A 16,531-nucleotide genomic window follows, 5' to 3' on the forward strand; every position below is an offset into this window, starting at 1 on the left:
GCTGGTAAATAATTCCTCATACGTTTTTTTATGTATCTAATTTGATTGGCCTTAAAAGTATTTAAATCTGGAAAAAAGTTATCATAGTTTTTTTTCCAACACAAAATTTTCAGTGGACCTAGGCAAGTTTACAACAAAGAGTCACGTAACTTTTCGTAGCATCTGTCATCGCGATACTATTTTCTTTTCGTTTTGTCCTCTAGGCCCCCAGGTCGGTATTGAGCACTCACCTCGTCCTCGTGGTACCAGAAGATATAGGCTGGTGGCTCAGGACTGAACTGAATGAGGCAGGTCAGGTTGATGGTGGATCCCATGTCCACGTGCAGATCCGGCCCGCCTAGGATGCGTGCTGATGGCACTGTAACAAAAAAAAGTCATGAGAACAACTCTAAACAATTCCAAAACAGTATGTATGGTATTAGGTTAGATTTTGTGTTATTTCGTGAGCGCTTTCGATCCCTGAGGCCGATCCGAAATGTGAATACTGTGATCCAAATGATGTCATTTTATTATAATTTGGCAGTGCGTCCGCACACGAAAATGCTTAAGAAAATGAAATACAATCATACGGAAGGATGACCGAGGTCACAGAAAGACCTTATTTTGAACAGAATAAGAATGCTCTAAGAGCAAATTAAATTATTTTCTGTGAAAATATTTTAATTTGTGGCTATTCAAGTAGACACAATGAGAATGAAATAAGAATGAATTTCAGAATAAGAATGGTTCCCGGGTCTACTGGTTGGGAACCCGGAGTCCCATTCAGATTCCACAATTTGGTACGGTTTTGATCTTGTTACGACATTGAAACAGCTCATGCTGAAAGGCAAAATGAAGTGGAAACCGTGCGTGAGAATACCAGTCATTAAGACCGAGACGATCGTTAAGATCGTATCAAAACCAGTTCAAAACCATAACATATTGTTAAATTAGAATCGACCCCCCAAGAAGGAATGCCATAAAAAATTGGTCGAGGTAACATTTATCAAAACAGTAAAGGTTAAAAGGTAGATACAATTTACATGAATTGTGTGGACCTCTGTCTTCACCTATTTAATGGAGGCAACTCTCTAAAATATGCAAAATGCTAAACCTTCCACAAGCTAGAGATCAAATTTTAATTCAAACTACAAAGCTAGAATTTATCGCAGCTGTTAAATATTTAAGGGGGACAAAACGACACTCTTGCCGCGTTGAGTTTTGCTGACGCAGACTAGTGGTGTCGAGTTATGTTCTCGTTCCCGGGAAAGTTCCCACGGGAACAGTTACAACATTAAATAAAGCATTACGGAAAAATCTATGTATTTTAGATGGGTCAAAACTTCTCGTCTTTGGTCTGTGATTTGTCTTCATCAGTGTCGATCTCACGTAGCCCTCACAGATTGATGGTGTTTACAAGTATCTAAGGTGGCATTCTTAATTTGGCCACCAAGTTGGTGAGTAGCCTTTAAGTCTTTCGCCTTGCACTTTCCGACCACGATCACTTTTTCAAATTTATAGACAAAACGACACTTTTGCGCGTTGAGTTTTGCTGATGCAGCCTAGTGTCGAGTTGTAAATGTTTTCGTTCCCGGGAAAATTCCCACGGAAAAAAATCTGTTCAAAAAGTATAAAAATCTTTTCCATCATGGAAAAGTTCATTAAGGTCTGTTCAAAAAGTATAAAAATCTTTTCCAACATGGAAAACTTATTTCAGACGGATCTAAAGTAATTGTGTAAGATGTGATGTGGATCACGTCCATGACAGATATAGGGATCAATAAACTATCAGGGGCACGAATCTTTATATTATTTGACATCAATGACATCTACCAACTGTCAATGTGTCCAATTGGCGCCAAAGGGCGTCATTTGAACTTTACGTTTATTTAAAACTTGATAAAAATGTATGCTAAATTATAAAAGCTTGTTAATCGCTGCGAGAATGGCAAGGTAAAGCAAAAATCATTTAGAAACCGATCGTATGTGGATGTGATTTCATAAAAATAAGTAACACGCACCTTTTTTGTCTGCTTATTTGCAATTTTGTCTATTGCTTTATCGCCGGCAACTTCCAAATATTCCTGCCCATCACTAATGCAGACTTTCAACACTTGTATTAAGAATGCAGATTATTGCAGCTACAACCCTTACAATACAACACCAGTTGTAAGCGTCACTATATAGAGCAGGGTTTACTTTGGCTTAAGCGCGAAATATTGTCACAGATGCAAAATGTACTCTCCGCTAAATTGTTAAGGTGGGAATTCGAATGTGTGAGGGGGATTTTCGAAGTAAGCCATTAGTGCAGTGAACAATAAAGCTTAGTTAGTGGAGGAAATGCTAATAAAGTTTTAAGTTGAACGCGGGCTAAAGATAGTGATGAAGAAAACTCAAACCTTTTGAGTTCTCACACTTCACACGAATCAATTACATATAATAAATTAATTTAAAAAGTACGTCATTTAGACATTATACGTATGTTGTCTGATGTGTTCGGGGCTAGGTTGAACCAATATCTTGAAGTCCATTAATCAGCCGGTGTTAACAGGGATGGCGGGGTAAATAAGGATACAAAATGGGAATGACATTTACTTGATAATTTCTTAACCCCTTGCCGCATACGAAGCCAACGGCGGCGGATATGATATTCAACTCTATTGACAGTTATTAAAGTTCAAATTTTTTATTTCATGCAGTAAGGGGTTAAAAAGACGAATTATGTCATTATATACACACGCACACAACGTTCTTGAAAAGCGATGATTGTTTACATTAAATTTAAAACTGACAACGACGTCTTTTAAAGGTTTGAGCGTTGAGTCATTTTGGCTGACGCTACTTAAACAGATGCGTAGGGGTAAAAATTTGGAAAACTTTCAAGTGCAAACGTCTTGTAAAACTCCCTCGAGTTTTTCAAAATAAACTCATCTCGAGTTGTAACCAACACTAGCTGAAGATCTCGAATGGATGAGGTGACGGCGTTACAAGCGACTTAAATGACGTTGTCTAATTAAATCTCGGCGTTCTATCTGCTTGTTTTATACGACACAACTTGGTGAACCAAGGACTGATGTTTTCTGAGGAAATGAGTCACGGCGAGATATTTTTATGGGGTCCCTTTGTTTGGCAAAAAGTTTTATGTCATAATGTATTGTTTGTCATATTATCATTAGTCCTAAAACTGAAACCGTTAATTTTTCAGGATTTTCGTAAGGTTAACGTGTAAATAGGATAGGTTAGGTTAGATTTGTTTTATGGCAATCCTGAAAAGTTACGCGTTTCTGAACCAAATATTATGACTAACGAAAATGCGGACAAATAATACATTGACTTAAAACTTTATGGGAAACAATAGACTTATTTTTTATACCAAGACGACGGAAAATGATGATGCCTATCAGACTGTCGTAAAAGGAATTGAAGTTTTCGAAAAAAAAAAAACAGTGTTCGAACGAATATGAAATGGAGAATTTTCTAATATAAGATCCTTATATTTGAAAATTCTCCATTGCTACTTTTTAAAAATTCGAAAAAAAAAAATTGTACGTAAAAGTTATTACTTGTGAAAGTTATAGTTGTAAGTAATAGTTTGTCTGGATGTTTGTTCGTCCTTCAAGCAAAAACGCTGAAATTTGTATAACCTGGAAAATGACATAAAATACTTTGAAATCCGAAAATTTTCTCCTTAGAGGATGTAATAGGGGATGCGGTTTAGTACGAAAGTACTAAGAGGAAGAAGTGGAGGGACAGTTTAACGACTTTTCGGCGATCTTGCGGGAAGAAAAATAAATACTTACTCACATTCACTGCATCTTAATTTAGCCGCAAAATCTCACATTGCTGGCTCCTGCGTTTTGTAGCTGCCATGACTATTAACGACCCGTAAACATTCTCCATACATCTCCATTCCATTACAAAGTGGTAGCAGCTTAATGGGTGGATTAAACAAGTGTATTATTGCGTTTTAAATCCTGCAGATTAAGTACGGTTCGCATTTAACAAAAGCTTACAAACAGATTAGCTTTAAACGTACAATGATGGCTTTATTCAACTTTGCAGACTGTCAATGTGTCAGGTGAAATTACTTAAATAGGACGAACAAGGAAACGTTAGTCATTCGCGTATCTTTAATCTCCGAATCTCAAATAATTAGCTCCATGCATGAATTTATTTTTATTTTTGGATTCATAATTTATACCTTAACATTACTTTATTAAAAAATATTTAAAATGTTGAAAAATTTTGAGCGGTTGAAACGCTCATAATTTTTGGCGCGAATTCGACAGAGCGTGATGACGTCACACGTTGGGCGGCCCAACTGACGTTTGCTACTAATGACACTAATCTGTCGAACGCGTGACGTCACGTGGCGTTTCGAGCGTTTCGCTCACAAGCTTTTCGCGGGTAAATTTTTGTACTTTTTATTTATAATTTTAAGTAATTAAATGGTAATTTAAAAACGGAAATGCATTTGTAACATGATATAACGGTAACAAACATCCGAATAAAACATATTTCGTTCAAATATAAACTTCATGCATGAGGCTAATTGTTAATGATCTTGAAGTAAAGAAGTTTTAGCCCCTCAGAACGCCACGCAGGCTCCGCGGGGCTCCTATTTCTGGACAGTTTGAAGCAACCTACCGAACCTTGGTTTAATGCGACTGCCGTCAAAACATTACACAGGGACTTTACGATCAGCCGCCGGCATGTATATTGATTAAAGTACATTGTTGTCTGTAACTATTAGTTAATTGTAATCCCGCAACCAGCGGTGTCCAAACAAATCGAACCGCAACCTAAATTAGGAAGCTCACTAGTTGGTAGTAGTTCGTAACTGCGGTGACGGGCACGGAAGACCACAGCTAGTGCAACCTAGCTTTAACGTCGGGAAAAAAGGTAAAATAATGAATGAATAAATTACGTCGCGTAAGACCCGGTAACGACATTAATTATAATAAAAAAACCGGACAAGTGCGAGTCGGACTCGCCCACCGAGGGTTCCGTACTTTTTAGTATTTGTTGTTATAGCGGCAACAGGAATACATCATCTGTGAAAATTTCAACTGTCTATCTATCACGGTTCTTGAGATACAGCCTGGTGACAAACGGACAGACAGACAGCGGAGTCTTAGTAAAAGGGTACTGTTTTTACCCTTTCGGTACGGAACCCTAAAAATGGCCCATATGCAAGTTTCAAACAACTTTAAATCCAAGAGGATAATTAAGAAATAATTGACAAAACAAGACTGCACAGCATCAAACGTTGGAAGCGTTGTGTCTTTACTCCAAGTTTACTCGTATATCTGGCTTATTTATCCAGTCATTCCAAACACGGTCTTATTTCGTTTGATTAAAGTTTGAATTCAAGCGAACTTGCGAAGTGTTCGACGTCCACTGTTGCGTGATCCTAGGGATCGTTAGCGGCTGAGGCTCTATTCGAGATGTTTTAATGACATAACTTAATTTTTAGTTCTAAGCATAGATTAAGTGAACATTATACCAATATGTTAACTGAAAGGGCTTTAATGAGTCATAATTAAAAGGTTCTCCCTAAACTGGGTCAGATGACCGTCTTATTCGCAGAAACTAGTGCCCGTGGCAATTATTGGCGTTAGGGAGCTGAGTGGACTACGGACTCTGGAGCAACCGAGAAAGCAACTAGAGCGAATGCTAAAATGACTTAAGGGTGCTGTCTTTTTTTTATAGATATAACAGAAAATGTACAGTCACAAACTCCAGTCCAGATGCTCAGTGACGGATATGGCAAATTGTTTTCTGTGTTTTTTCCTTCGAGATCTTTTTCCGTAATTTCCTATATTTATCCACCCTGCACCTAATAAAGCGTATTGTTGCAAGCAATGTAGCTGGCATTAAAACGTGTTGAATAGCGCCATTGCGCGCTGACCCTAACGAACCGTGGATTGCACTTTCTTTGACACGTTGCCAGCCCCCACACATACAACACAGGGCAGTTAACCATATCACCTTTTGTGCATAACTATGGGGATTTTTCAACCCTTACCGGGATGAATATGTAGGTCACAGAAAACTTTTAAATTATTCCTCAGTAATTTTTGCGACTCAAGAGATGTCATGTATGAAAGAAAAAGTTACCAAGGCCTCATGTGCCTAGGGTTGGAATTGAAGCACTTGAAGATTCGAGGGAAGCCAGTGCTGTCAAACTGGTTTAATTTGGCAGACATTTAGACGTAATCTATGAGTAACCACAGTTGAAACCGTACACAATAATGATTTGATAATGAAATATATAATAGTTATTTGTGCAACAAGAGAGGAAAGTTGGTTTTTCTTGCGAGTGTTTATTTTGAGTCCCGAGAAAGCGAAAGATTCTATAATTGAATCACGAGTGATTCTAAGGTGGAATCTTGAGCGTAGCGAGGGAGTCAAAAACACGAGATGTAAAATAACTTTGCTCTCGTGTTGCACACATAATTTTTCACCTCAGTAGTGAGAACATATTAAAGGTTAAAATGTATTTCGAATTACGCAGAATAAACAGAAAAAAAAAGTATTATAATATGTACGATACGATAAGACACGATACGAGACCGGACCGGACCGGACCGAAAAATCAGTTAGGACCGGACCGGACCGGACCGAAAAATCAGTTAGGACCGGACCGTACCGTACCGTCCCGTCCCGTACCGTACCGTACCATAAAAAAAATGTAATAAAAGTATGAAGTTCATGGCCTTCATTAAATTAAAAAGCTACTGTATTGTTTCACTCCCTGGAGTGAGGAAAGTCGCACTTTCCTCACTCCAGGGAGTGACGAAAGTAGGCTTGTTCGAGCTGCTGAGGTGAAAAAAAAATTGCCCTATAGGTAATATGTGTCTACTTAATTCCGTCTTACGGGCTTTTTTGGTTGTCTTTAGCATTGGAACCTGATCCTGCAAACGATCATTGCACGGTTGCAGCCCTTTAAGTTACCCGAAAGACACATTTTATATGAAGACTTGAAGCCTAGACTTAGGTTTGTAAGCCTTCGTTCCGGCCCAGTTCAGCCGGCTCACTTAGCTGCGGCGGCTTAATTGCAGCATTAGCGGTCGGCTTAATCGGCTGGTTGCCGGCTTGCCCGCTTAAGGTGTAGTTGGTTCAGCCAGCAGAGTTTTTGAAAATTATAGTGCTTTTTTAGGTCATAATACGATTGTCAAAAAATGTGAATAGCAAGCTTGAGAATAGTGACGATCGTCTTGGTGAATGGCACGCATCTCACGACTTTTACTTTATTTCGTTTGCACCAATCAACGTAAGCTATCTTAAAGATTGTATCAAAACCGGCACAAAACTATAACTGGGCTGTTGGTAAAGTTCTTGAGTCGAAGTCCTCCGATCGATCGAGGTCGAAGAGGATTCGGAGAACGCAGCGAGAGGCTCCCATCTAGGACTTATGACAATATGCGCACAATTTCTTGTAAGTGAGTCTATGTACAACAGTTGTCTTTCAACTTATGATGGTAGTTGCCTTAGTTCTAGAAGTTTTGGGTTTGTCAAAGTACTCAGATCGGTCGCACACGCACAGTGCTACAACGCCATGCTGGTTGGTCATGAGAATTTTCTGTATTTCAATGATATATTTGGGAGGGATAGTCCCGAACAAATTCCCAAGATCCTTACTAAATTTCATAGATTTGTGTTAGGACTTAGGACAATAAAAAGTTATCGTCGAAATACTGAAAATTCTCATGTCCGACCACAAGTATGGCATTCTTCCACTATGCGTGTCGGCCGCACATCAGAGTATTTTAACAAACCCGTATTTTCTAGAACTACGACAACTATACCATCATAAGTGAAAATGAAAGACCACTGTTGGCCATAGACTCAAAACAAAAATTGTGCGCATATAGTCATAAGTCCAAAATGGGAGTGTCTCGCTGCGTTCTCCGAATCCTCTCCGACCTCGATCGATCGGAACTCATGAACAAACCTAAGACAAATATCATCATCACATTTTGTCAGTTGAAAGACCACTGTTGGACTTAGACAGGATTTCTCAACATTGTGTGCTGCAAGCAATGGGAATAGGTTACCCGGTTTGTTTTATTCCGAGCAGGCTGTTGATTTACTAAAGCTATTTGGCAGCTGTCTGACCGGTGGCAAGAAAGTCACTAGCTAACGACTTCTATCTCGCGCAAAAAATATATGAATGCTAATCCTGCTGTAAAAGTCATCAGGGACGGAGGAACAGCAGTCATCGCGCAGGCGTTGAGTCCAAAATAAAATAAAAACTGGCCAACTGTTCCGCAGGCCAATTAAAAAAAAAAACTTTAGCTCATTGCTACTCGTTTATTGCCGTCGGTCAGACACCGCGGGCTTACACGGTTTGCTGTTGTATTAGGACTAGGCTGATTTACTAAGGCGATTAACTTAATCCATTTAACCAAAGATATAAATGTGGCATGTATTTAATTGAGTAGCATACTTAACCTAGCCTAAAAATGAGCTGGTGAAATACTAAATGTGCGGTTAAGACCCCGGGCGCTTAGGCGCTCATTTAGCCCAGTTTCGGTGTAGTATTTCTTTAGTATTATGTTTTATTTATCTTTCTGAAAATGTTCTAACATCACTCTTAACTGAGCATCGGTTGAACTTGGTTTTTGAAGTAAGGTATTCGGAGAAATGTTATCATTAACATTAACTGTGTCGAATAGTAGAATAAAATAGCGTTTATATTTTGGAAATTGTAGTTGGTGCGATTCCCGGGCGAGGCAAGCGAATTTAAAAAAAATCTTTGAATGCAGATTCTTTTTAAAAATAAAAGAATGTTTCCTTTTAGTAAAATGAGTTAACTTAAGGTTTTAAGGCACTTTCCCTCCAGGGCCCATTAATTTTTTCCACACTGTATATCTGTAGATATATATTTGGAAAGGTCTTCCAGGATGGCAGATATTTTTGGCTCATTAATTCTGACTGTACATAAAAATTCAAAATTATTAATACATAAGGCAAAGGCATCCTTGTGGCACAATCGTGGTGGTAAAAGAGGCCGGATGAACCTGATTCTATCCAACAGAATTAAACAGGATTTTCCAATGAACATCAATAAATCTACCAGCGAGATTTCATCAGAGCTTGGCATAATTCGCCGATGCATCATGGCCTCGCCCTAATAGAGTCGATGCCACATTATAACCCGGCCAAACTAAGAAAGGCATTAACAGCACAAAACTCATGTAACTATACAGCTCTTTTATCATTGAAAGGTTTATCCCGCCCTGCCAGATAAGTGCAGCCGCAACTTAATTAAATTCGTTCGATAAATCTCCATTATAAAGGACGGCACAAATAAATTAAGCAACAATTTCGGTGGGTGCGATTCGGCTATTGTGGTTCCCCATCATTATTTGAGAGCTTGGATCTTATAACACTTTAAACTCTCACGATTTGTACACATAGTTAATGTCATTAACGGGTGTAACGCGATAAAATTTCATTATTTTACCATTTTTTTCGATGTTTCCGTGACTACAGCTAGTGCAACCTAGCTGAAACGTCAAAAAAAAGGTAAAATAATGAAATTTTATCGCGTTAGATTCGTTAATTACATTAATTAGCTTGGATCTTGTCCGAATGAACGACCAACAAAAAATTTAACTATTTAGTATTCCGCAATATACAGATTTGGAAAGATGCAAAATTCATCGCCAGCCTATACGTTTTGCATTGCTTGTGAATTTCTTTGCAGATGTATAAGTACAGGTTTCTGCACCATGATTTCAGATTTTTACACCGACGTTTTAAGACAGCTGTATCGCGACCAGAAACGTAACAATAGTATCAAGTCCCATTTGGAAAAATATGATCATCGTAAACGTTGAAATCAATATTTTGAAAAGTTTTTTATGTTATTATGTGATTATGTGAAGCGCTGGTGGCCTAGCGGTAAGAGCGTGCGACTTTCAATCCGGAGGTCGCGGGTTCAAACCCCGGCTCGTACAAATGAGTTTTTCGGAACTTATGTACGAAATATCATTTGATATTTACCAGTCGCTTTTCGGTGAAGGAAAACATCGTGAGGAAACCGGACTGATCCTAACAAGGCCTAGTTCACCCTCTGGGTTGGAAGGTCAGATGACAGTCGCTTTCGTAAAAACTAGTGCCTACGTCAATTCTTAGGATTAGTCAAGCGGACCCCAGGCTCCCAGGAGCCGTGGCAAAATGCCGGGATAACGCGAGGAAGAAGAAGAAGATGTGATTATGTGAGACCTGTACTTATGTACCTTACCTATGTTGAACAAATAAATCCTTTTTTTTTTTACTTTTGATGTTTTATTTGGAAAGGCCAGTAGTGGCAAGGCAAATTTGCCTTTTATTTCGTTCATCATCATCTCTTGTCCATACCAATTATAAGAGAGATCCGAAGCATTTTTCGTCACTAGATACCTCTTCGTAGCTTGTAATCATTCCCTTCTTTTTCATATTGTCTCACGAACTCCATCCATATTTTTCTTGGTTTGATTTTTCTTTTCCACCACATCAATTTCTAAAACTTTCACATCATATTAACTTCTATTAAATGCTAGATGATCTCCTCCTATCCTTTTCTTTACTGTTACGCTTGCAGGTCCTATTAAGTATGCGTCAAATTACAGTTACCTTGTTACTTCGCCTTTGACCCGAGCTATTGCAAATACCCCCAGTGACCTGCATTCTTTAACTTTAGACCCGTTTGCTGTTGTTTAAGGTTTAGACGGTTAATGTGGAATTTAAATCTAGTTCAAATTTGGCGAAAGTTAGTCATCCATGTTGGGCCAACCTTGGCAAATCTACAGGACAGAGTTATGTGTTAAGGCGGGATTCCACCAGTGTGATGCACCAGACGCACAGTGACGCAAACCGATGGAATCCAGCCTTTAGATGGAGCAAGTGTTCTTACGATCTAGTTCCAACGTATAGGTAGTAAAATTAGAACTGCGTTAAATGTCCAAACTTCCTGCCATTTGGAAATCTTGAAAATTTTGACTACAACGACTCGTCTGCCACTAGTTACTCGTCTTCAGCTCGACTATTTTTATTTATTTAATTAGAAAAAGACAGATAATCGAAAAGGCGATGTCACAAACCTTTCAAGTCTCATAAGTCTGAAGACAAAATCACATTAGGTGGGACCTAAAAACGTTCGACAAAGACATTAGTTGAAAGTTCTGCTTCTAGTGAAAAGTAACGCAACTAGGTAACAGAAATGGAAAAGTTACGGTTCAATAGCGCAGGTGCTAGAGGAGTAACTGAGATACATGAGGTCCGAACTTTAAATGTGGCTTTCCATCACAGAAGGGTCCTTATGCTTCAAGTGCAATAAGGTCCTTTTTATCTGAAATTCCAACAGAAATTCTGATGGAAAGGTCCTTTTGGCACATAAAGAATAAGACTAATAATCATAATAATCTGAAAGCAGATTTATATATATAGGTATACTATATACTTTCTATTTAATTTTAATTTATTTATTTAAAAAAGACAACAATCCATACTAATATTATAAATGCGAAAGTGTGTCTGTCTGTCTGTGTGTTACCTCTTCGCGCTTAAACCGCTGAACCGATTTAGTTAAAATTTGGCATATAGATAGTCTGAGTCCCGGGGAAGGACATAGGATAGTTTTTATGTCGGAAATCATACCTAAAGAGAGTGAAAAGGGGGGTGAAATTGAGTTGCCTGATAATTGATGTCAAGCAACTAAGCTTATGCCCAAATTGAATTATTGCTATTACACTTTCTCCAGGCGCTAAACTTACTCTAGCTGTTGTTACTGATTCCACGCAGACGAAGTCGCGGGCAAAAGCTAGTAGTCCATAATGGAACATTTAAGATTTAAAACTAAGTGTTAGTAAAACATAAACAAAAAGCGAACCCCTAGAACCCGTAGTAGGTATTCGATAGCGTGACGTGCGTTCGCGTTTACGTTATGTCTATTTTTGTATGGGACTTAAAACAGCGCGCCAAGCGGGATGTTTTGACACTTCAAAATCCCATACAAAATGACGCGGACATCACGTCACGCTACCGAATTAAATTTACACTAGGTGTACAGTACAGCGAAAACAACCAACTCGCACTAATACAAGTCAGAGCATTATGACCTTTCTGTTTTAAACCTAAGTTTCCCAATTCCCAACTGCACCCAAACTCAAAACTCAGCATCGATCTAATATGATCTAATTAATAGCTATTGCAGCTCGAAGGCGCACCCAAATCATAAATAGGCGATCTTGATTTTATAGGAGCTTTATTCCGTTTCTTGAATTAATAGAGTACAAGCAAGGTGAACATCAGATTATTATCAATATAATATTTTTAAAATCCGAATTCACCTCCAGTCGCGTTACGAAAGTCACCAAACATTCTAATCTCATACATTGTAAGTGCACACAGAGTATGTGAGCAAACAGAGTAATTTTCAGTTAAAATGCGGGCGCGCGTCGGGCGGTGCTCTGCACTTTGTAGCTCGGCTTGCCAGTAAAATGCTTTGATAGTGTAGTCACGCCAAAATGGTGGATTACCTAAAGGCAAAATGGCGTGATGTAAACATAATGCGATTGAACGCCGATAAAATGCTTTTAGAATATGAGTCCTGTGAAGTATGGAAAATTAAATAAATACTAGAATGTTTCTAAAATTTAACATGTGTATAGCTTTCTGATAGCTGTTTTTATATTCCAGATACTAAAATAGCATTTCATTGGCCAATTTTACTACCTACTGACAGACCGGTCAAATAAACTGTCATTTAGTATCTGTAATACAGTATAAGTAAAGCTGAAATGGATGGAAATAATAAAAAAGGTATAACCTTAAAACATAAGGCAGACCTTAGAAGAGATGAGGGGAGGACGACGCATTTCACAACAAATCAGAAATTACTTAAAAAAATCAATTTAATTAGGTATTTTCTCTATAATCTAGTACCTAATCAAAGTATCTGTGAGGTTATTACCCTACTTCCCCCGCAGTTCTTTGCTGTCAAAATTCAAGCCCCAAGTCCAAAGCCGATGATCGGAGATTTGAACGGAGATCTCAGTAAGTTCGCGAACTCAATCAGAGATAATGCGACTCGTTAACGGGCGAAAGCAAAGTTTTTTACAACCGCGGTCAACCTGGTTGACCCAGTTTCTGTAAAATATTTACGCGAAAGAAGTTTATTTATCTGCAAAGTAACGGTGCAAAATAAGCTAGGTATTACGTGGTTTGCGGGGAGCAAAGGCCTGACACTGTTTGATAGAGAAAGATAGTCTTATTGCGATTCCTATAAGAGGAAAGAGAAAATAGTGCCATGCTTTGTCCTTATCACCGACCGGGTGGCATCATAGGTAGGCGATGGTGAAATACCGAAATTAAAAGCCCAAATTTTATATGAATATTCTTTCTCTTACCCCCGGTCGCTCGGTGGCGCGTCTATAACTACTAGTATATACTATGTCTATGGCGGGGAGGTATTTTGTGCTAAAGAGAGAAGTGTGCGATGGGAAAGTACATAATTGTATACAACTGATCTTCGCCCTCGGTAGCCTTGATCCTTCCTTGTACAAATTTCGTCCCATGAATACTTATTGTTCCCACGCCGCATTATGACAAAACTGTCACCTATGTCACCAATATGAACGCAGTATGAACGTTATATTTGTACGTAAATATTTGTACATTATATACAAATATAACGTTCATTAGTATGAACATCACACCTAGGTATTAGTGGCTGTAATGTTGGTTCAGTTAGCTTATAAAGTTTTTCAAACCGGAAGGGTACGATGATGTCATTCAATACAATTTTGCGACATTTGGCATTGGCAAGTACTGAAACCCGATTAAGAATTAAAAATTTGTTATAGTTTTGATCTCATTTTGATAAGACCTGAAGATCACTCACGTTGATTGTTGCATGCAAAATGAAGTGAAAGTTTGCGTGAAGATGATCGTCAAGGTCATATCAAAACCAGATCAAAACCATAACTTATCGTTACCGTTATCGTTAATCGACTTTCTAAACTAAATAGTGTAGGGGAAGATATATCGGTCGGATCGTAGTGCTATTCAACCGTTTCACAAAGTTTCACAAAGACACACTTTGAATTGAGTTCCGACAGCTCAAAATCGCTTTGAGGGAGTAGCAATCGAACGCATGAGCTGAAACACCGCCACTAAATTAAACTCGCTAACTTAGCCTAGAAATAACGGCCTCTTAGTCTAGTTGGTAATGACCCTGCCCTACGCAGGAGGCTCCGGGTTCGAATCCTGTTAAGGGCATTTATTTAAGTGTTCATCACGAATATGTGACGTTTCACGGGTAAAGCCCAGGTAGCATTTAGACGTCATTATGACGTCCTTTACGTCATTATGACGTATAAATGACGTCATTATCAGGTCACTTGTACGTCGCTGACGTCACTTTGCTACCTGGAAGGTACCTGACGGTGTGGTAGGCGCTTATGCGTAGCCCCGCAGTAGTTATTGGAGCGTCGTTAATAATGGCGTTAACGCCGACCACTATAAGGTACCTTTACCTTTAGAAAGTCACATAATATATTATGTATTGTGTTCCTAAATTATGGATGATATCTATGTATATAGATAAATAGATAAGCATGTATGTCGTCGCCTAGTACCCATAGTACAAGCATTGCTTAGTTTGGGGCTAGGTTGATCTGTGTAAGATTGTCCCCAAAATATTTTGATTTATTTGGTCATATGTAACCAGAGGCCAGTAAATATATGAGATTGATCTTGTTTATCTTATAAAATACTTATAAAACCCAATCATGACACTAAATAACACTTTTTGTGGTTCCGGTTTGGGAGTTCCTAAATTGAAAAAAAAATGAATGCTTAGACGACGTTGTATTATTCAGAAAAAAATATTTTTACATTTTGATTTGCGAACTTAACTTTTGACGACATTTTTAATATTATACTATATTATATTAGGGTTTAAAGTTAGATGAAATAAGTTGTTTTGTCACCATGCTCTAGGGAGTAAAGGTAGATTACGGGACCGGCCACGGCCGCGAATTAATTAATTAAATACTGGCTCGCACGTCCATTCCTGGTAGTCCTCACTTTTGAACACGGGGCTTTTATATCGGAAATATTCTGAATCTCACTCGTTTGATTTTACTATGAATTTTAATAACTTTTGAATTATGTACCCATTGCGTTTCGATTTATTTTATTTTACTTTAACAAGAGGTACACTTAATATTGTCTTCGGTTACCGCGATAGTTACTCATGAAATAAAACTATGAAACCCCGTCACCCGTTGACCACGAACGCTGTAAAGGGTTCGAAACGTCGGGATGTATTATAAATTCAATATACGCGATATAAACTTCCTGCCTCGCACAGCTAAACTGTGAAATGAACTGTCGCCTGCGGTATTTCCGGACCGATATGACCTTCAAACCTTCAAGAAAAGAGCGTATTCCCATCTTAAAGGCCGGCAACGCACTTACAACCCCTCTGGTGTTGCGGGTGTCCATGGGCGGCGGTAATCGCTTACCATCAGGTGATCCGTCTGCTCATTTGCCTCCTATTTCATAAAAAAAAAACCGTTTTCATAGTTTTATTTCAAGAGGTACACTTGTTTAGATAATATAATTAAGTTGCAGAAAAATCCTTTTGTTTTATAAATAATATGATTGTTCAGATTGGTACGCTGAACGTTGTGTTGCCTGATATAGTTAAAGTAGGTATATACATTTTTATAAAATAAATGTCAATTGTTTAAATGAACAAAATTTGTCAATTGTTTAAATGAATAAAAAGTTTAAATGAAAAAAAACACTTAGGTAGGTTTTTTTATTCCGTAGACTAAAATGACGTTTCATGTGTAAGACATGACATATCTTAGTACCACATGAAATGTCATTTTAGTCTACGGAAAAAAAAACAGAATATATAGGTACAGCATGTTAGTTAACGGTTAATGAATACCAAAGCTAAGACTTACAATAAAAAATAAAACCCAAAAAAATCTAAATACTATATAAAATTTTGTCGCTACTTTCCACCCGATCCCTGATAAAAATTGTACAAGACATGAAATAAAACTAAGACGGATTATATAGCGTATATTGAATTTATAATACATCCCGACGTTTCGAACCCTTTACAGCATTCGTGGTCAACGGGTGACTGAGTTTCGGGTGACGGGATTTCATAGTTTTATTTCATGAGTAACGGTCGCGGTAACCGAAGACAATATTATGTATAAAAGACAATTAACTTCTTAACTGGACGACATAACCTGCATTCCTGGCCTTAATATTGTTACTTTGTGCACTCGACTTGCATTGTAGTGATATTTCTCTGCACCGCGCTCGAACTGCACGACTAATTGCATTCCTGCAGCAACACTCACTAGCACCCTTGCGAAAGTCAAACATTCCCGTTCTGGTGCATTGTGGACTTGCTGGACTGGATTGTAAGCTGTATATTGTATATTACACAGTAGGTGATCTTTAAACGTGTTTCCTCAGTCCCTAATTGCATTTTTTTAGTAAGTTTTCTGATTTTTGCGACAAGGCGGCT

General features: G+C 38.2%; 1 protein-coding gene across 1 annotated transcript in view; it reads right to left on the bottom strand.

The window, feature by feature from the left end:
• LOC134756100 (zwei Ig domain protein zig-8-like) overlaps window positions 1-16,531 on the bottom strand; it is a 660,767-nt gene that overhangs the window by 9,885 nt on the left and 634,351 nt on the right. Inside the window, exon 5 of the mRNA XM_063692913.1 lies at window positions 231-358. Coding sequence (XP_063548983.1) covers window positions 231-358 — 128 coding nt within the window. The remainder of the gene's footprint in view (window positions 1-230; window positions 359-16,531) is intronic.

This window comes from Cydia strobilella, chromosome 3 (assembly GCF_947568885.1).
Source record: "Cydia strobilella chromosome 3, ilCydStro3.1, whole genome shotgun sequence".
NCBI lineage: Eukaryota > Metazoa > Arthropoda > Insecta > Lepidoptera > Tortricidae > Cydia > Cydia strobilella.